At 37.4% G+C, this 21135-nt stretch overlaps 1 protein-coding gene across 4 annotated transcripts in view; it reads right to left on the reverse strand.

Moving 5' to 3' along the window:
• Nucleotides 1–1617: 1617 nt before the first annotated feature.
• LOC122789323 (collagen alpha-1(XII) chain-like) overlaps nucleotides 1618–21135 on the reverse strand; it is a 1412827-nt gene continuing 1393309 nt past the window's right edge. For 3 of the 4 annotated variants that reach the window (XM_044056685.1, XM_044056683.1, XM_044056681.1), the window contains one exon: nucleotides 1618–3084. In XM_044056685.1, coding sequence (XP_043912620.1) covers nucleotides 3023–3084 — 62 coding nt within the window. In that variant the 3' untranslated portion in view covers nucleotides 1618–3022. Of the gene's footprint in view, nucleotides 3085–11932; nucleotides 11993–21135 lie in introns of all 4 variants that reach the window. The other variant, XM_044056682.1, reaches the window with a different exon arrangement.

Below are 21135 nucleotides of genomic sequence, written 5' to 3' on the forward strand. Positions count from 1 at the left end.
TGACTGCAAGCCGGGTGGTGTCTTAAATTCCCCCAGTGATGTGAACATCCTCCAAGAGGGCCTTACCCAAACTAATGAATGGTGACAGATTACATCACATTAATAACAACATATTAAGCATACAATCAGTCATGAGGGCTTGGGCACCCAGGTTGATAGCAACCTGACTTTTTACCACCATGTTGCCTACATGGCCCACCTCATAAGTAAGGGCATTTCATCCAGGAACAAGGAGGTCATAACATCCATGTACTCCTCCCATATCAGACCCATTATTGAGTACAATGCCCCCTTCGGCATGTATCTTGCCAAGCATATGCAGCAGCTGGAGATACCACAGAGGTTCTTGACTAAGAAAATCTGGGGTCTCAAACATCTACCTATACATATAGGCTAAAAGCCCTGTCCCTCTACTCAGTCTCATACAGACTACACAGTGGTGATCTGTGTCTGGCATACAACGCCATCTCAGACCCAGCCTTGATAGAGTTGCTGCATAACCGTAAGTAAAACTTCACTCGTGCAACCCGCATGCAAGGCCTCAACCTGGTCTGTGACATTAATAGAACTTGTTGGCAGGATAGATTTGTGTCCCAAAGACTCCCCCATTTGTGGAATAGACTCCCTTCCCATGTCAAGCAGAGTACCTTCCTAGCCCTCTTTAAGGGGAACCTGGATGACTGGATGGGAAACAGAAAATACACCCCTGCTGGACAGGGGAAACAGGTGCTGACTTTGTGGGGAACATGGGTGAATTTCATGGCTAGGCTTATAAGGGCCTCCGGGCCAATAGCCTAGTATCATCCTATGAACCTATTACCTATCACATTTCCTTTATTTAGGCTGCAGATTTGGAATGACCCACCAGGTATACATATGGATTTTCAGGGGCATCCTGAGTGCTTTGTTATAGTTAGCAGACATGCTTAAAGCTGCATGGTGTACAAGCAGAGGACATGGAAAACAAACCTAGGCCTATGTGGGGTATCACATTTACATCTGTTTGCCAGATATATTAACATACACTACCAAATGATAAACCAACTGCCTTTTTCAAAAGTAGCAAATAAAAAAATCATTATTAACAGTGAATCATTTTGTTAAAATTTTCACTAATGTATATTTATTCTTATTTATATCATCTGTTTGACAACAACAAACTGCGCAAGTAATGTAACAGCTATATTTTTAGGCCATAGTGGTCAAACATCATTCTGTTCTCTGTATATATGTACATATATATATATATATATATATATATATATATATATATATATATATATATATATATATATATATATATTAATTAGATGACAGTGCAATGGTCCCTGCATTGGCCTATATAGCTTAAGAAAACTACCAAATTATAACAAATGTGCTTAAGTGACAATTCTGGCTGTGTCATTTTAGCAAGGATTGTGCAGAGCTGCTTATTAAGGGTGCATATTTATCAGTTTGATATAATTCTTTTGGAGTTTGTGATTTTATGCTATGTATACAGAGAAAAAGCATCCTAATGCATTGTGCAAAAATACGTTGCACAGAAATTATGAGAAGACTGTCAAGATTTCTAGACAGCACTCTTAATTTAGCAAACAGGAGAAAACAATCCATGCATTCGTGTTTGCAATTTATTTATTTATTTATTTTTTCAATCTTCATCCAATAAAGGAATTTTCTTGCAGTAACATTTTTTAGTTCCTGCTGTAATGGGCAACATACAGCTCCTCAGCCCATTCCAATTTTACTTTTGCCAAAAATAATGCAACTAGGGTCTTCTGACTGCATTACAAACTGGGTACTGTAAATTATCAAGGCAAAGGGCTTAATTTTATTCCAATGCAACAGCACAGTGACCCCCCCCCAAAAAAAAAAATAGTTTTAGAAATCATTTTATAATATAGAAACTTTCCAGATGAGACTGACTGCTCCATGTATTTTCAAAGTACAACATTGTTAATTTGTATGGTAATTTCTCAGTTAAAATCAGAGTAAAGTTTCTTTTTAAGACAATATACTGCTCTTTTTGGACTGAAAATTAAAATAGCAAATTAAAAGCATCATACTGTTTGCATTATTTAAATGAAACTAAAAAAGTACAATTAATTTGAATATCACTCATACAGAATTGTATTATGGTAAAATACAAGGGTAATGCTTTTAGTTTTATTCTAGCACTGAATCAGCATAGTTTTGGGGTTGTAATGAAATTTCCTTTGTAAGATTTACATAACTGGCAAGAAGTCTTCACTGAATATATGCTGACTGATCTAGTGCCACTGAATAAAGAACAACGCTCTCTTTTCTATACAGATATTTCATACTACTTTGTCATACTGTCAGGTTTTAGTTGCACGATTCAGTAAATCACCTTAAGTGCACACTTAATTGGTTACAAGTTGTCTCTTTAAGAATTATTTGCAATACCTGTTTACAGGCTAAAAAATACATTATAACAAACATATATTAATAATGGAGAGTAGTGCAGTTATGTGTGTTGTAATTTGCTCTCATTTGTTTTATATTTACAAGTACAGTATAGTGCAGCCTGGATTTAATGTTACCTGATAAAATACGTACAACTTTGCATAACAATTAGTATAACATAACATGACAACTGAAACAGTATAGATTTAGATTAAGTTACAGTGTTTCCTCATGAGTTTCTGAGGACAGAAAATAAAAAGTCTTATAACGCCTGCAAAACACAACACATTCATTATCAGTAACATGATTAAAATGTTGCATTTTCCAATCTTTACCACCAGAGGGCAATACAAACCCAGGTTTTTAATTTTCTACTGGCCATAAACTTATTCTTCAAGATGACACAGCTGTCTGTGGTATAGTTATAGTATTAGTTGACAATACTAAGACAGCTTCAAGTATTGTAAATTGGTAATGTTGTAATTATGCAGGCTTCAGAAGTTGCAGCTTTCAGGTAGTGGAGGAAAATACATTTCCAGATCAAAATTTTCGTCAGTCTTCCAGTTCTGCTGGTTTTGAATGCAGGAAAACGTATCTAACAGTTCTGGCCTTGCTGGCAGATTTGCTTCTGAGGCTGATATGTGGCAGGGACTGAAGCTGAAATGACAAACATAAATGCTGCATTCAGTAACTTTAGTAGCATAATTGATTTACGTCTGTATATGCTGCAGCTAATATTCTGCAAAAAGAATGAAGTCAGCCAAATCTCAGATTAGGCATGAGACATATATTAACAGTTTCTCTATCACTTATTAATGATAACTGACACATGCTGTCCATCACTAGCTGAAAGCACCCACTCTAGGTCACTGAGTCATTAGGTCATGGCTCATACACCCACTCTAGGTCACTGAGTCCTTAGGTCATGGCTCATACACCCACTCTAGGTCACTGAGTCCTTAGGTCATGGCTCATACACTCACTCTAGGTCACTGAGTCCTTAGGTCATGGCTCATACACCCACTCTAGGTCACTGAGTCCTTAGGTCATGGCTCATACACTCACTCTAGGTCACTGAGTCCTTAGGTCATGGCTCATACACCCACTCTAGGTCACTGAGTCCTTAGGTCATGGCTCATACACTCACTCTAGGTCACTGAGTCCTTAGGTCATGGCTCATACACCCACTCTAGGTCACTGAGTCCTTAGGTCATGGCTCATACACCCACTCTAGGTCACTGAGTCCTTAGGTCATGGCTCATACACCCACTCTAGGTCACTGAGTCCTTATAGTGTTAGTTTGGATTATAATCTGGAAGCTCACATCTAGAGTTGTATGCCAATACATTGCTAACATCCAAACAGAGAACTTAACATCCAAACATATAACTTCAGCTTCTAATATCAATACCCTGCAGGGAACCATCAGTCCCACCCATTTTTGTATATATGCCTGATGATGCAGCCATGACCAAGAAGCCTGACTTTCTAGCTGGCTTTAATGCCTATGTGGCAGATAGGAGTAGTCTTCCAGGACAATGATAAGAATCATAAGAAATACAAGACAACTGAGTCTTGTGAATATTTCCCTCTTATTGGTACCCACTCTTAGACTGTGCCTCCTTTTACAGGGAGGGCCATGCCAATCAAGACAGGGGTGAATCTGTGAATGCCTATACAGTCATCCAGTTCCTGTGTAATACTTCTTAATTTGCAGTGAGGAATAGATCTCCCCTACTGAGAAGTTTGTCAGATACTGAATAAAGAGACAGTGCTTCCAGTCTTTTCTGGTAGCTTTTGGTTTGTAAGCCAATTATCTTCTTAGTTTGGAACCCCTGGGGTTCTTCTAGTTGTTTGATTTGTCTAGCGAGGTTCATCCCAAAGAGGGCATTGTATTCAATAATTGCCCTAATCAATGCTGAATATAATACTGGCACCTTGAGCTTCTTTGCTGAAATAATACTAATATTTGCTACTTGACTGCTACCCAAATGTAACATATTGATAATACCAAGATTAACACCAGGATTAACCTAATTTCACATTATTATTACTATTATTACTGTTGTTGTTGTATTCTTTTAAACAGCTAAGTCAACTAGGAATTAATATGTCTTTTCAAGAATGATGAACAACAAGCTCAAGGCCTACTGGCCACTGAGATGTTACCCAAATGTAACATATTGATAATACCAGGATTAACACCAGGATTAACCTAATTTCACATTATTATTACTATTATTACTGTTGTTGTTGTATTCTTTTAAACAGCTAAGTCAACTAGGAATTAATATGTCTTTTCAAGAATGATGAACAACAAGCTCGAGGCCTACTGGCCACTGAGATGTTCCAGGCCCAGAGTTAAATGATTTACCCAGATACACACAGTATGCAAATGGAAACTGAGGAATTCAAACCTGGGAGAAAGGATAAAACTTCTTAGCAGCTCATAGGGCTGGATTCATAAACTCACTGTGATGTGTACACAGCCATGTACATGTTTTGTTTTCATGAACACACCTACAACATGACGATGTGAAGTATCATGAAGGGCTGGTCCTGCGGCCATGTGGAATGCTAATGAGGCATTCGGGGGAGAGGCATATGCTTATTATTCATGTGCTCTCTCTCCCTAAAATCACCAATCTACACAGCTGGGTGATTCAAGACATTGTCTGGCTGTGTAGATTGGCACAGTCATCCCCACCATATCATGGTACCAAACACAGCCAAGAAGCCATATTCAATCACGAACATGAACATAGTGGGGGGACCACCAGACACCAGGGTAAAAGTGCCATAATGGCACCAGCTTTAAAATGGGGGATCAGAGAGTGGGGAGATCCACTGGACACCAGGGAGAATAATGTGGAAAAGTTCTGTGCCAGCACTGCTGTTACTTTGAGGACTGGGGGTTGAGAAGATCCATGCTCTTCAGTACTGTACTGGCATCAAAATTACTATAGTGATGAGAAAGATAAGCTGGACACCAGGGAAGAGTGCCCTATACCACAAAAAATCAGGACGGGGTGGGGGAGCTTCATACACACTCAAGTGCCATAATTACACCAACCACAGGATTGGGATTGGGAGTAGTGGGAGAACCAGTAGACCACCATGTAATACATAATTGCCATGATGGTACCAACAGAGACCAGGTGGAACCATTGGACACTAGCAGTAAGTCTGTTAAGTGCCACAATGGCAGCAACATTACAGTGGGGATGGAGCATGAGGGGATATACCATACGTTGTTCAAAATACGAAAAACACAAAGAAAATTACACCAACAACACTAGGTGTCCGGAAATAAGCAGCCCAAATGCGATAGAAAACTTATTGAACTTTAATGGATTCTGGTACCTTGGCTTTCGCCTTCACAAGGAATATCTACCATGAACAAATCCACCGCTTATAAACCAACAGCCATAATCAATTAAACAATTAAGTAATTAAACAATATAAATTTGTTTGAAAAAATATATATATACATACATTTAAAGGAACCTAATCATCATACATTACCTAACAATTTATAACACTTTGTTTTCAAATACAAAATACTTTATATATTATTTGAATATTATATTTATTAAGAATGCTAGATACAAAATATCCCTAACATACCTACAATGTGAAAAAGTCATACTTTAATTAATAAGTCTCTAAATTTCTAAATTCATACCCAAGGGATATAAAGTATTAAACTTAATAATGCATTTAGATTCCAAATTCAACAAACCCCTAGTAAAATTAATACTATTGGAATCTAACCCCCAGGGTCTGCCCAAAATACTAAAAGTCAAACCATTATCTATTCCCCCGTGTACTTCATAAAAATGCCTAGCCACTGGACTTTCTAATCTACCCCTCCTTATGTCACCAATGTGTTCAAGAATTCTTAATTTCACTCTTCTCCTAGTCTGGCCAATATACCACTTTTTGGTGCACAACTGCATCCCAGTATATAAACAACACCCAAAGAATTGCAATCAGAATGTTCTATAGCACTAAAACTAACCCCATTGATCTCAGTATTATCCAAATTTCTGCACCTAGTGCAGACCTTGCACTTTCCACAGGGGAATGTCCCAGCATTCAATTGTTTCTTATGAAGTTTAAATCTTAACAGTTCCTACCATATGAAAAAGTTACTTTGTTGGGAAACAAATGTCCTATCTTGTCATCCCTGCTGATAATGAGCCACAATGAATTAACCACTCTTCCTGAGATATTGGAGAATTCTGAAAATCTACTCACAAAAAATAATACATTGTCCCCCAAAGTTTTCTCCATACTTTCCCTGTCATAATTATTGCCTCTTGTGTTGAAATCTAACATTTCCTTACTACTATGGGACCTAACATGCTTGATTATACCTAACTCATGTTCAACTTGATTTCTAGCTGACATCACCATGTTTTTAGGATAGCCTCTAGTACTTAATTTTGCCTCAACCTTGTTGAATTCTGAATTAAACATATATTTTTCTGACGTATTGACAGCAATACGTTTAAATTCACCTAATGGTAAAGAACTAATAAGACTGAGACTATGCATACTCATGGCATGCAAAAAATTATTGGTGGCTGTTTCTTTGTGATAAGGTCTGAATTGTACTTTTCTATCAGACCCCACATAAAAACTAACATCAAGAAATTGGATTTCACGACGCCCTGTCTTATAAGTGATCACAACGCAGAACAGAGGAAGAGGGCGACGCTTTCAAGGAAAGGGAAAAAGAAGATAGAACTGTTTTTTGTGATTTTGTTCGTACATGTGGATTTATTTCATCTCAAGTTTTCAATACTCCATATGTCACCAATGTTTTTTCTAGTGCTTATGTTCACAATGTAGGTGAGAATTTACGTATTATAAATCTTTCTGATTTGAATATTACTGACAATATTCTTGGTTTGTTAAACAAGGGTACAAAATTCGTGCCCACTCACTTTCCTAGCCTGGCGGATGTTATTATTGAAGCAAAAAAGTTCTGCAGGAAGTTGCATTTAAAAGTTTTTTTTTTGCTAGTAATAATTTAATGGAGAAAAAGAATTCTGTTAGTATGGATGAGTCACTTTTAGATAGTTCCTTGATGGATATGACAATTTATGAAAATGAATTGTTTGATATTTATGGAGAGGAGCAGAATATTGTCATGAGTTCTGAGTTTTAATATTTTACGGGTTATGGGAAATTTGATGTGCCGAAAGTCCCGTTTGTGAGTGATTTTGAACCACCAAAAATCAATGTTGTTATAAATGTGTTTGAAAAAACTTTATGTGACACATTAGAAATTGAATTTAAGAAATTTAAGCACAGCAAAAAGGTTTTTAATTTAAGTAAGAACGAGTGGCTGGCTTTGCGTGAATTAAGGGAATCGATTGGGAAACATGTGTTTACTGAATCTGACAAAGACGGAAATTGGGTAATTTATCTCAAAGATAAATATATTTCTTCAGCCTTTGATTTATTGTCAGATGTAAGTGTATATGAACGCCTGGCTACCAATCCTGTTAAAATTTTTAACAGCACACTGCTTGATATACTGGAAAGGGGTGAACGCCTGGGTTTCTTTACAGCTAAAGATGTTAAAAAGTTGTATATTAAGAATCCTAAGGATGCAAGGTTTTTTATAATCCCAAAGGTGCATAAGGATATAAGGAATCCCCCAGGACGTCCAATTGTTTCAGGCAGGGGTGCATACTTACAGAATGTAGGAATTTTTTTGGATTCTGTGCTTAAAAAACATTTAAATAGGGTGTCCTCACATGTGAAAAATACAAGTGAAGTTTGTAACAACATAGGGGGCACGGTTTGGAATGTTAATTTCTATTGGGCAACTGTAGATGTCAAGTCTCTATACACAAGTATTAATAGAACTTGGGGACTAGAGGCAGTTAGTAGGATGTTAGGGGAAGGTCCACATACTTCTTACATTATCAATTTGTTAGATTTTTGTTTAACTCACAATTGCTTTGAATTTGAAAAAACTTTTTTTCTTCAAAAGGAGGGCACAGCAATGGGTGCCCCCTATGCTCCTTCATATGCCATTATATTTATGGCACATTTTGAGAACCTGTTCATCTATCCTAATGATTTTTTTTGCAACAAAGTGATAAAGTGCAAAAGATTTATTGATGATCTTTTATTTCTTTGTGAAGGTGATTGTAGGGACTTTGATATATTTATTGGTGAGTTAAAAAACAATTCTTGTGGTTTGGATTTCACTTATAAGACAGGGCGTCGTGAAATCCAATTTCTTGATGTTAGTTTTTATGTGGGGTCTGATAGAAAAGTACAATTCAGACCTTATCACAAAGAAACAGCCACCAATAATTTTTTGCATGCCACGAGTATATAGAGGCTATCCTAAAAACATAGTGATGTCAGCTAGAAATCAAGTTGAACATGAGTTAGGTATAATCAAGCATGTTAGGTCCCATAGTAGTAAGGAAATGTTAGATTTCAATACAAGAGGTAATAATTATGACAGGGAGAGTATGGAGAAAACTTTGGGGGACAATGCATTATTTTTTGTGAGTAGATTTTCAGAATTCTCCAATATCTCAAGAAGAGTGGTTAATTCATTGTGGCCCATTATCAGCAGGGATGACAAGATAGGACATTTGTTTCCCAACAAAGTAACTTTTTCATATGGTAGGTTTTAGAATTTAAAGGAACTATTAAGATTTAAACTTCATAAGAAACAATTGAATGCTGGGACATTCCCCTGTGGAAAGTGCAAGGTCTGCACTAGGTGCAGAAATTTGGATAATACTGAGATCAATGGGGTTAGTTTTAGTGCTATAGAACATTTTGATTGCAATTCTTTGGGTGTTGTTTATATACTGGGATGCAGTTGTGCACCAAAAAGTGGTATATTGGCCAGACTAGGAGAAGAGTGAAATTAAGAATTCTTGAACACATTGGTGACATAAGGAGGGGTAGATTAGAAAGTCCAGTGGCTAGGCATTTTTATGAAGTACACGGGGGAATAGATAATGGTTTGACTTTTAGTATTTTGGGCAGACCCTGGGGGTTAGATTCCAATAGTATTAATTTTACTAGGGGTTTGTTGAATTTGGAATCTAAATGCATTATTAAGTTTAATACTTTATATCCCTTGGGTTTGAATTTAGAAATTTAGAGACTTATTAATTAAAGTATGAATTTTTCACATTGTAGGTATGTTAGGGATATTTTGTATCTAGCATTCTTAATAAATATAATATTCAAATAATATATAAAGTATTTTGTATTTGAAAACAAAGTGTTATAAATTGTTAGGTAATGTATGATGATTAGGTTCCTTTAAATGTATGTATATATATATTTTTTCAAATGAATTTATATTGTTTAATTACTTAATTGTTTAATTGATTATGGCTGTTGGTTTATAAGCGGTGGATTTGATCATGGTAGATATTCCTTGTGAAGGCAAAAGCCAAGGTACCAGAATCCATTAAAGTTCAATAAGTTTTCTATCGCATTTGGGCTGCTTATTTCCGGACACCTAGTGTTGTTGGTGTAATTTTCTTTGTGTTTTTCGTATTTTGAACAACGTATGGTATATCCCCTCATGCTCCATCCCCACTGTAATGTTGCTGCCATTGTGGCACTTAACAGACTTACTGCTAGTGTCCAATGGTACAATGGTACTGCAAGTTCTTGCTGGAGTGTTCTCAGGTCATTGTTACTAATTCCGTCTCCTCCATGTGCTTTGTTTGGATCCAGTTTGCACAGTTCTTTTTCAACACAATCTAATTTGATTTCAGTATCTAGGTTACCTAGATGTCACTAGGACAACTTATCACTACCTTTGTGGAGCCAAACTGTTCTGCATTATATTTTGTAAAAATATCTATAATCTGTTTTGTCTGAGAATAAATTTTATAATCTACATACAGTTTATCAATTTGTATGTCTTTAATCCTTCCACATCTTATGTATCTATAACATGGTTTCCTAATATGCTCAATATCTTTATACACATTTAATTCAAATTTTCTTGATCTTTGCTCACACTATACTTAATTTGTTTGTCCATCTTATTTATTTCAGATGTAGTTTGACCTCTTTTCCATTTCTTATATATTTTTTGTCTCTTACCTTAATCAGGTATCATGTTCTTATGGAAATATATCCCCCAGACCTTGTATGCCTAGATCCTGATGTTAAACTTTTTTTTTTATTTTTTGTGCTCAAACAATTTCTCTTTCAAAACTTTTCACATTCCATCTGCAGTTTTTTCCACTGAACACATCACTCCAGTTAGGTTTACATGGTGACTGTTTTGTTTCCATATAATCTGTAATTACTCTTCTGTGCACTGATTTAGATTTCAGTTTGTCAGAATTATCTAGAAACAAATTAACCTTTATAACCCCATGATCACTGCACCTCAATGGTGGTAAACCATGGCTTGAAGTAACAGTAATTTTGGTACTTACACACTGTCAGTATTCAATGAATTCTGGGCAACATTCTGTTCTCAATTAAATAACGTTTTGCTGAGAATGCTGTGAATGCTAACAGTACGTGGTTGTCATAATACGTTAGTACTTTTCACCCCCACATCTGTAGATGTTTGCTCGCTGCATGTCTAGACAACACAAAAGAAATATATAAAACACTAACCTATTAAGTTCCCTACAACATTTAGTCTTCTGTGGTCCAAAAGAAAATGGCAAGTATTTTTAATAAGCTTAGACCTCCCACCCATGTACGCTACCAAACATGCCAATCACTAAAGGAAAGCCTAATACACTGTTATCTGATTACTTTATGCATGATTACTGCTAACTTTATAAAGTATCTAACTGGTCATTCTTGTTGTACCTATCAATTGCTTATTTCTTGAGAAGCTGAAATTATTTTTTTCAAACATAATGTAATCAACACCATTATTAACCAGTCTGTTTTACAGACACTATTACATTCTCAAAGCGTATTAAACTGCTACTGGTCTCTGCTGTTCAAAGTGTAGCTGAGAGGGAAAACAGCTTTACATGCACATCTTGATCTTAGTAGTGGAGTTTTCAGTTTCACAGCAGGGTACAAGAGTTATATGTAAGCACCAAAATAGAAGCTATGCTTCTGTTATTTTTGTTTTCTTTTGCTACGCATTGATTTTCTATTTAATGGCTTTTTTTTACATGTTTTTTATCTGTCAGAATTCGCGGCGTTCTCAACAACGTTCCAATAACAGTAAACTACCTTCCAGCCGAGACTGCCATGATTCTGACAGTGTGTGGTTGCAATAATGCACAAGTACTGTAATTTCTTTGGGACACAAACAATGTTTATTATGTTCTTTTCCCTGGTAGCTTTTTTACAATCCGAAGCAATTGTTGTTCCTGAACATGTGTTGTGAATAATTACCTTACTAATGTTGTTGAACAATATTATTACAGTCTGATTCTGGTAAATTGAAATTTCCAGCCACTATTATTCTTCCCTCCTGTTTTTCATGCAAGAAATCTATGTATAATAATGTCCATACCTGATCAATGGACTTAAACTCCCGCACAATGTAGGCAGTGAAACTGTAGTCCATGTGGGCCTGGATTCACAAAGAATGAGAATGTGACTAGACATATTAGAGCTTTCAACTTATTCTAAATAAGTAAATAAACTTTTTTTATCTTTCTGATGTAAATTAGTTCCTCCGCCTAATGTTTCAACGTTGCAGTGGCATATGTAATTGTTATTGGAGGAAAAGTATTTTACCATGAAAATATACATTATGTGTATATTTCCTAATGTCTACACACAAACACACACACACACACACACACACACACACACACACACACACACACACACACACACACACACACACACACACACACTCATATCCAGCAATTACAGGCACTTTATTGACAATGTACACCTCAAATGTCATATTGTGGTCAAATGAATGAATAAATGAATACGCAGTAATAATAATATGCATACAATGCAAATTACTACAAGTGCCCACAAACCCACACTTTCTTTCTGTCTCATGTATATAGATGCAGAGGCACACACATGCATGCCCATCAATGTCAGTCACTTGCTTGACTGTGTATAGCTCAGATATTGTATTGTGATCAAATGAATGAAGAAATTAAAAAATAATAACAATAGAATGTAAAGCATTAACCCCCCCTTCTCACACCCACATGCACACGTACATATGCAGATCATTGTAACTGGTGTTGGTGCTACAGTTTCATTTGTTGTTCAGTCCTCCCATCAAACCCACTAATAACTTTTCAACAAACGCATTTAGTGAGTAGAAGGGAAACAGCAGCTACTTGTAACTACTACTGTAGTTACTTTCATTAATTCAGCTTTATCGTTATATAATTTTTACTTATTATTTTTCATACTTAAAAAAACATGACATTTCAGCTGTATTTAGTGAGCACAAGTAAGATGGCGGTCATCTATTTTTTCATTTGTGCTTCATGTCACCTTGTTACATTGCCAAGCAGCTGTGCAATAGCTTTTTATATCAGCCTTTACCTGTGCATTAATATCCTGTAGAAAATATTAATTCTCCACTAGGGTGTTGTTTACCATTCAGCACATTATCTAAAGTATAGCAATCCATGTGGCTAATGCATGAGTGTCTATTCAGGCTGCAGTAAATATCAGAACTGTTGTCATAAGGTCTGTCCCAAAGAAACTATTGCTGTGATTTCAGCACTGTAAAAAATCGCAGGCAGTTCAGCTCCTCTCTGATTTCTTTAAGACCAGCTGTAACATTTATTGTGTGCTTATTTATTTTTTTAATATCTGTAAGATTTCCTGTACTCTAGCAAATTACAGATATTTAACATTTTCAACCCTCCTTCCACCTATTATTTATTCATGGATTTATTATTTAAGTGGGCAAGTGGAATAACTCCTAAGAGGTTTATTTTAGTTAAGATCAGGCCCCTGAAGAAAAAAAGTGCAAGAAATGCATACATATAGAGCTCAAAGTATAAACTATGCAAAACAAAGCTGATTGAGAGAGAAAGCAGAGGTGCATTGCAAGGTTAGCTGTTGAAAAATACTATCAGAAGATACATATTAAGCTGGACTAAGTTTGGAATGTCTACCACAAATGCATCATAAGTAACATACAACACAAATCATTTTAATTTAGAAACATAACAATTATTATGTATCTCAGAAGACTTCATAGAACCAAATGGGAACCATTTTTCTAACAAAAGCATATATGAGAATAAGGGTCATAGCATTAAGCTGCAAAGTATATGGATCACATTCTTTAGCAGAAAGGATGGTGGTGGTGGAAAACAGCTTCCAGAAATAAAATCAGATTCAAGAATGCCAAGGACTGGGCTACTTTTATGAGCAGTAAAATATAAACAAGTTATTAGCTAAGTAAAAGTTGCAGGTTCTCTATTAAGCAGCAAAATGGATTGGGTAGATGGGCCAAGTAGTCCTTATGTGCCACAAAAATCTAGTTGTACTCCTGCTAACACTCATGTACACGAAAACAGTCCTCTGCTTGTTGTGGTCTGATAGAGGACATGATAATATATATTTATTAATTCTCTGATTGCTCAGAAATTTAGGGTTACACAGGGAAGCTAGAACCTATCCTGCCTCTTATTGGGTGTAAGGTGAGAAGTCCATCCTGGACAGAGCACGAACCTATCACAGGATGCACGAAAACACATACATGCACTTGAGCATATGGCACACATATCTACATGCAACTTTGTGGAGTACCAGTTCATCTATAGCAAGTCTTTGGGACATAGGGGAAAAAAAGCATTCTATAGAAATCCATGGGCAGATGATGAAATGCAGATGTTACACATTAGGTACTCCAGCTGATAAATTAAGTGGGGAAACAAACACTGTCAATGTTAACCGTGAGGTGTTGTCCCCCCCCCCCCACACACACACACACTGGCAGTTAAATTTCTAAGAATAAAAAAATAAATATAGGTCTGGAATGAGAAAAGTTTTGCCTGACTCTCTAACATGCACTAAACCAGCAAGTCTTTTATCTTAAATAATGATTTCAGACTGACTCTTACAAATAATTAATGGTGGAATCTGGTGAGCTGTGCTAAGTTACAAGGCAGTTAAGTGCAGCCTTTCGTTAATGGGTGAGTCACTGTCTCTACAAAATACTGCTGGTATCAAAATGTTACTATAAATGTACAGATTAGCTATAACAACTACGTTAAGGTATTTCTGTGCACTGCTCCTGCACACAGTAAACAATATGCCTGATTTCATGGCATGCTATGCTGTGCTACATCTGAAGCATGGCGTGGCAGTTTTTAAATCATATTGACTGGCCAACAAGGTCACATAAAAAGCTCACATTATGTAGCAAGCTGTTGATGATGAACAACTAGCCACAGCTCCCAACTCTCTGTCTTCAAAATGTGGAACAGTGCTTCTCACAATATGAAGCAAAAAGACAAAATGGACCTCTCACAAACTGAAACAAAAGGACAGAATGTAGAACACATTCTACTGACTTATGCAAGGAAACTCATAGTGTGGTTTACTGTTTCCTCATAGGTAAAATAGTTCTTCTGCTGATTTAATATGATTCAGTATTATTAAGAATTGTTTATCGTGGATATTTGTTATAAAATCCCATCCAATGAACATGTATCAAAATTTTCATTGTGGAACAGTGCGAAACATCTACTTTTTAAGACTCAAAATGAGGCATACTCCTTCACAAGAGGTACAGTTGAGAGGAATGTGACTAGTGGGTTTGTGAGCCACGATCTGCCATTTTCTCTTGTGCTGTTTCACGCACTCTTCAGGACACACAGCACAGGATCTTCTGAACCTGTCCTGAGATTTAGATAAAACTGCATGTTCACCATCTATAAGGTAGCTTCCCATATAAATTGGTTCTCAGTAATAACTCACATTGCTCATTTTGTACGTACTTGTGTTGAGGGTTTTGATTTTTTTGGCTCAGTTTGTTATGTTTGCTACATATTATAGCAATGTGTTTTGGATTAATGGTAATGCATCATTTTCACTCAGAGATTGCAGCACATTGGAGAAAAAACAAAGTTTTTAGTATTTTATTAATTATTTTTCTTTCTTCAAACTGCATTGTCCTCAGATTAAAGAAAATGTTGTGAAGTAAACACCCCCACATATCTGGGGTACATAAGTGTTTGCTTTCCTGCAGAGACATTTACTGGATGAAACTGCTGCTTGTCTCCATTATGAAAGAAATGGAGACCTTATTGTGACCCAGGTGGTGAAGATTTGATTAGCAGCTCCAGTAGTGGTGAAACAGGAGTGAAGAGGCTTGATTCACTCACCTCTTCCAGGGGAGGGCAAGGTTGTGAGTTTGGGGGAACACAGGGAAGTGCAATTTCCCTAAAGAAGGCCAGGTAAACCACCTCCTGTGCTTCATGGAAGGGGACAGGTCTGTCTGCAGGCAACATCCCATGCAGAAGTCAGGGCTAACCACTGCAATCAGTCCACTGCATGTCCCCCTTTGGCTGCTTAGGTAGGCATGCATATGGAGAGATAAGGGCTAAGGGAAAAAAAAAAACATGAACCATCCCTGATGGCAGTCTGAATGATGGCTTGTCTTAAACTTTTTTTATCCCTATGATGGAGACCATATATGTCCATTAGCCAGGAAGGGGCTAATGATCAACAGACACTAGGGGTAAAAAGTGTAAAAAATAAAAATACATTTAGTTGAATGAAACTATCTTCCTTTATAAATACTGTTGGAGCAATGCTATGTATACTCATTAAATAGCTCCATGTAGATTTGTACAAGGAGACATGCTTTGTGGAATTAGGAATTGAGAAGTCATAGTGGAATGATCCCGCATTCTGCAGCATTCGAATGTCATTAATTTCAGATGTCCCTGTTTTTAACTGGCTAATTCAAATGGGGTCAGCACTTCTATAGGTAAAAGCACTGTCCAAGGCCAAGAATACAGCTTCTATGGGACCTGACAGTATCCCTGGTTGTGTTCTACATGAACTACAGAGTGAACTGGCACCTCACCTGTGTGCCCTGTTCAATCACAGCCTCACCTCAGGCTTTGTCCCTACCGAATGGCACACTGCTACAGTCATCCCTCTCCACAAAGGAGGAGTGACTACAGACTCCAGGAACTATCGGCCCATTAGCCTGATGAGTCTGATATGCAAAGCTATGGAAAGCATCATCATGGACCTAATAAACAAGGATACAGGGAATCTCCAAACTCTGGATCCTACACTGTTTGGTTTTGTGAACTGCTCAACTTGGTCGACTTCTTTGAGTTAGTCACCAGAGTTGGGGATGAAGGTAAGGTGGTTCATACAGCTTACCTTGAACTGGCCAAGGCCTTTGATACCATTCCCCACTCAGGAATCATAGAAAAACGTACTAAGCTAGGCATCAATCCCTATATCACTAGGTGGGTTGCAAACTGGCCCACAGTATGAAAGTAGCTAACTCCAAGTCAGACTGCTGACCAGTCACGAGTGGAGTCCCACAGGGTTCGGTCCTGGGTCCTCTCCTGTTTGGTATCTACTTCTCTGAAGTCCAGGCCAACACAAAGGGACTCTGGCTGACAAAGTTTGCAGATGATTGCAAGGTGGGAGCTATTATTAACTCCCAAGTGATGCTGACATCCTACAGGAAGGCCTCAATGAGACCAATGACTGGTGTCAGAACCATGGCCTTAAGCTCAATGCCAAAAAAATGTCTTCATCCCCTTTGGGATAAACCCAGTTCCCTTGAATTACCACATTGATGGTAGTCCAATGAACACAGAAGGCGTTATAAGAAATCTGGGAACACAGGTTGACAGCAACCTCTCTTTTGATCACCATGTTGCCACTGTGATCAGAAAGTCATTCTATGTGGCACATCTTATTACTAAGGGTTTTACATCCAGGAAGAAAGAGGTCATTGTCTCTCTCTACTCTTCCCTCATTAGGCCAGTCATCGAGTACAATGCCCCATTTGACATGTACCTCACTAGACATCTGCAACAACTGGAGAGGCCACAAAAGTACCTCAAAAAGAGGATCCTAGGCCTTATACACTTGTCTTATATGGACAGACTCAAAAAACTCCAACTATTCTCTGTCTCATATCGCCTACTTACAGGCAATCTCTGCTTGACTTACAAAGCCATGTCTGACCCAGCTCTGTTAGAAATGCTACATCTAAAGAAATCCCAATCCCTCCGCACCACACACTCTAGAGACCTCAACCTCATTACCACAATCAACAGAACATGCTGGAGGGATAGGTTCATAACCCAGAGGCTGCCCATGCTATGGAATAGACTTCCCATACATGTCAAGCAGAGCACCTCACTGGCCCTCTTCAAGAGAAATCTTGATGAGTGGATGGGACATAGAAAATTCACCCCGGGGATCACTCCAGTGGCTATACTCGACAGAGGCACTAGGAACTAAGGTTGGGTGTCATGATGCCAGGGTAATCCTATGGGCTAGGCTTGTAAAGGCGCCAGGGCCATTAGCCTAGTACACCTATGAACCTAAGTATATTTTATTTAAGACTGTAAATTGTTTCCTCCTCCTTTTTGTGAAAAATACAGTTTAATGAGGCACCTGTATTCTGGTAGATCTTCCAATACTGTTAATAGTTGTACTAATCGTCTCTGTGGGATACATGGGTAAAGCTTCAACTAAGAACTTGTTAGCATACCTCTCAACTGTACAAATTTTCACAGAGTGTCCAGATTTTGGACTCATATTTCTGGTCCATTTTTCATAAAAATATGTTTATCTGGCAAATTAGTGGTAAATCATTAGAGACTGAAGTTAGAAAATAATGACAGACATTTGAGTTTCAGACTTCATATCCTTCAGAAAATTCATGCTAATGCAAAACCTATTACTCTATTAACTTTCTAAATTGTAAGAGCAATGTTTAAAAATTGTCCCTATTTTTGAGCCTTTGCCCCACTTTTATTTATGGTCTTGTCCAGATTTCTTGCTCTAAGAGGTTGAGAGGTATGCTTGTTAGATTTGTGGCCAGGTGCAGGAGAAGCCATTCAGAGTTGGTGGGAAGCCATCCAGCTCATCTATTCTGGTTGGGAGGCAGTTAGTTCTGTCCACAGCAGTAATAACTCCAGTGACAACGCTGAAGCACAGTGTGCAGTAATCAGGCCAGAGATGTGTGCTTGGCTCTGTTATGCTGCAGTATGCAGTAGCTTTTAGGATATAGTGTGGGTATGGGAGTGAGCAAGCAAGCGTTAGTGGGAGATAGCACAGCAGCCCTTCAAACAAGCAAGTACACACTTCAGTCACTTGAGGGATGGTGAGTGGGTAGGAGGGATTTACAGCTATATACAGAAAAAAATGAATGTTTGATGATTGCCTGGATAATGGACTTCTGTAATATGTTCTCATCCTAAGGAGAATGAATAGGCTAATTAGATTCTGGGATGGCTGGTATTTGTCAGACAGTAACAGAAAAACAATAAAAATAAACAATTCTGCCTCCACATCATAATACTTTGACATTTCATGTTGGTCTTTCTTTAATAAAATAATGACAGCCACCTCAATGACACTGATGAATAATGCCCTGACTGTAGCCCAGATGATCTGGAATAAACTAGTCACCCATGAATAATGCCCTGACTGTAGTTCAGATGATCTGGAATCAACTAGTCACCTAGGAATAATGCCCTGACTGCAGCCCAGATGATATGTAATCAACTACCATCCAGGTGTTGGTGGAGCCAGCAAAAGGGTTGCTATAGTGAATGGATAATGCTGGCTTGCCCACATGGAGGGAGGAGGCAGTCTGGACCTGTGCCATCTCAGACATTGTGGAAACTGGGGTATAAAGGAGGCAGCAAAATGATATGAGGATGTGCAAATGGCACTAAAAGGCTGTCCATTTGCACAGTAGGCTTCCAAGCACAGGGGCAGAGGCGTGCCAGCAGGAGGGGAGGGAGTAGAAGGTCCCGCTATGGCATGTGTTTAAATGTTACTCAATAGGGGTGGATTAGGGGCTTAAATAACTTGCTGTGGAAGGAAGTACATCTAGGTGATTGACTCTCATTCCCTGTGAGGGAGTGGGGCAAATGCATCAACTGGGAAAAGGCCTGATAATCAAGCACATGTACAATGATAAAATCATGCAAACTATTAAATAAATAAAATACTCAGTATGATGTGTACCACTTTCTTCTCGTAGGGATCAGTAAGCTTCAACTTTTTTCCAGTACTAAACTGATTTGTAATCTTAAATTCTCCCTTTATTTAATTTCTTCATGTCAAACTGTCTCTGATGTTTATTTATTTAACTTTGTTGACTGGGAAGGTGGGGTGGCCCACAGAGCATTTGTAGCCATGACCTGGGCCAGACAGGCATTTGCAAGTTTCAACAGATAGTTACAATTAACTCTTTGCTATCTGTACAATTCAAATACTGTGATAGTTTATTTGCAGAAGAGCAACTGAGTAGTGATTTTTTGGAAGATACAATTAGATACTGATGAGAACGACAGATCACAACTTAAAGCAATATATAGGTTTATAAAAGGAAGGGCTAGGACAGATTAACGATGGAGCAGAAACCAATGTTTACACATGTACATTGTGTTAAACAACTGTATTAGTGCAGTTTAGAAATAACTGTTTAGCTGTGCACATATGAGCTACTTGCCATACATCTGATGTAGTCATTATCATAACAATGGCACTTGTATTCATTACTAAGAAACTGAAGTAGCTCCCTTTTAATGTTTTATCTTGAATGTATGTCCTATATATTTTTTTTAAAATGCACATTGTCTTAACAGATTTGTTTTAGTTTTTCTTGAACCTGATATAGACTTTTGGAGTTAACAAAGAGGTAAAGTAGAGATTCACCCTTTCAGTCCACCATGATCCTTAAATTATAGGACATCACATTGTTGTGGTGTATTGCTATATTCCAGTAAAACTAAGTCATAGTCCTTGTAGCAGCCACAGTTTAATATGCTACAACTTCTTTATTAGTGCAGTCTGTACCTCTATATTCACCTGATTAAAGCCTATGTGCAGTTGGGAAAGTATGTTACATGGTGAAATTCCCAAGTTTTGAAAATCTCTTGAACTCCACATTGCCATACAGTAGTAAGTTATAAAATCCACCCATCCCTGGAGCACCATATTCTAAAATATAGCTTTAAGTGCATTGATCATATTTCTAGTGGTAATATCAGCTAACTTCAAATCTTTTGGAAATTCTGAACAGCAGCACAGATCAGATACACATTTTCTTAATAATGTAGTTTACTTGAATTGAACAAATATTTATTTTATATAAAAATGAAAAGGAAAACTGCATTTCATTTTTTATTGACTTCTGTTCTTGTTGTTCTTTCATAGGAACATTTAAGCCAGGGGTGTCCAACCTTTTCACTTGCAAGGGCCGCATTGAGTCAACAGAAATGGTCTGGGGGCAAATGGCAAGTGAGGACCAAAAAAAAAAAAAAAAAAAAAAAGGTCTCACATTAACTGAAGAGCAAAAAAAAAAAAAAAAAAAAAAAACCAGCAAGAGACTCCATCCAGGTTTATGCGGACTAATGTGGCTGTTTTGTAGGTGAATTTGAACAATAAATAAATTAATAAATGCATAATATTTGCCCTAAATTCAATATCTCATTCTAATTATTTAAAAAACAGTTAAATCTAACATCTTAGTTTATTTGTAAAAAAAATTAGCAGGTG

This window comes from Protopterus annectens, chromosome 14.part0, assembly GCF_019279795.1.
Source record: "Protopterus annectens isolate FY-2018-M chromosome 14.part0, PAN1.0, whole genome shotgun sequence".
Taxonomy (NCBI): domain Eukaryota; kingdom Metazoa; phylum Chordata; order Ceratodontiformes; family Protopteridae; genus Protopterus; species Protopterus annectens.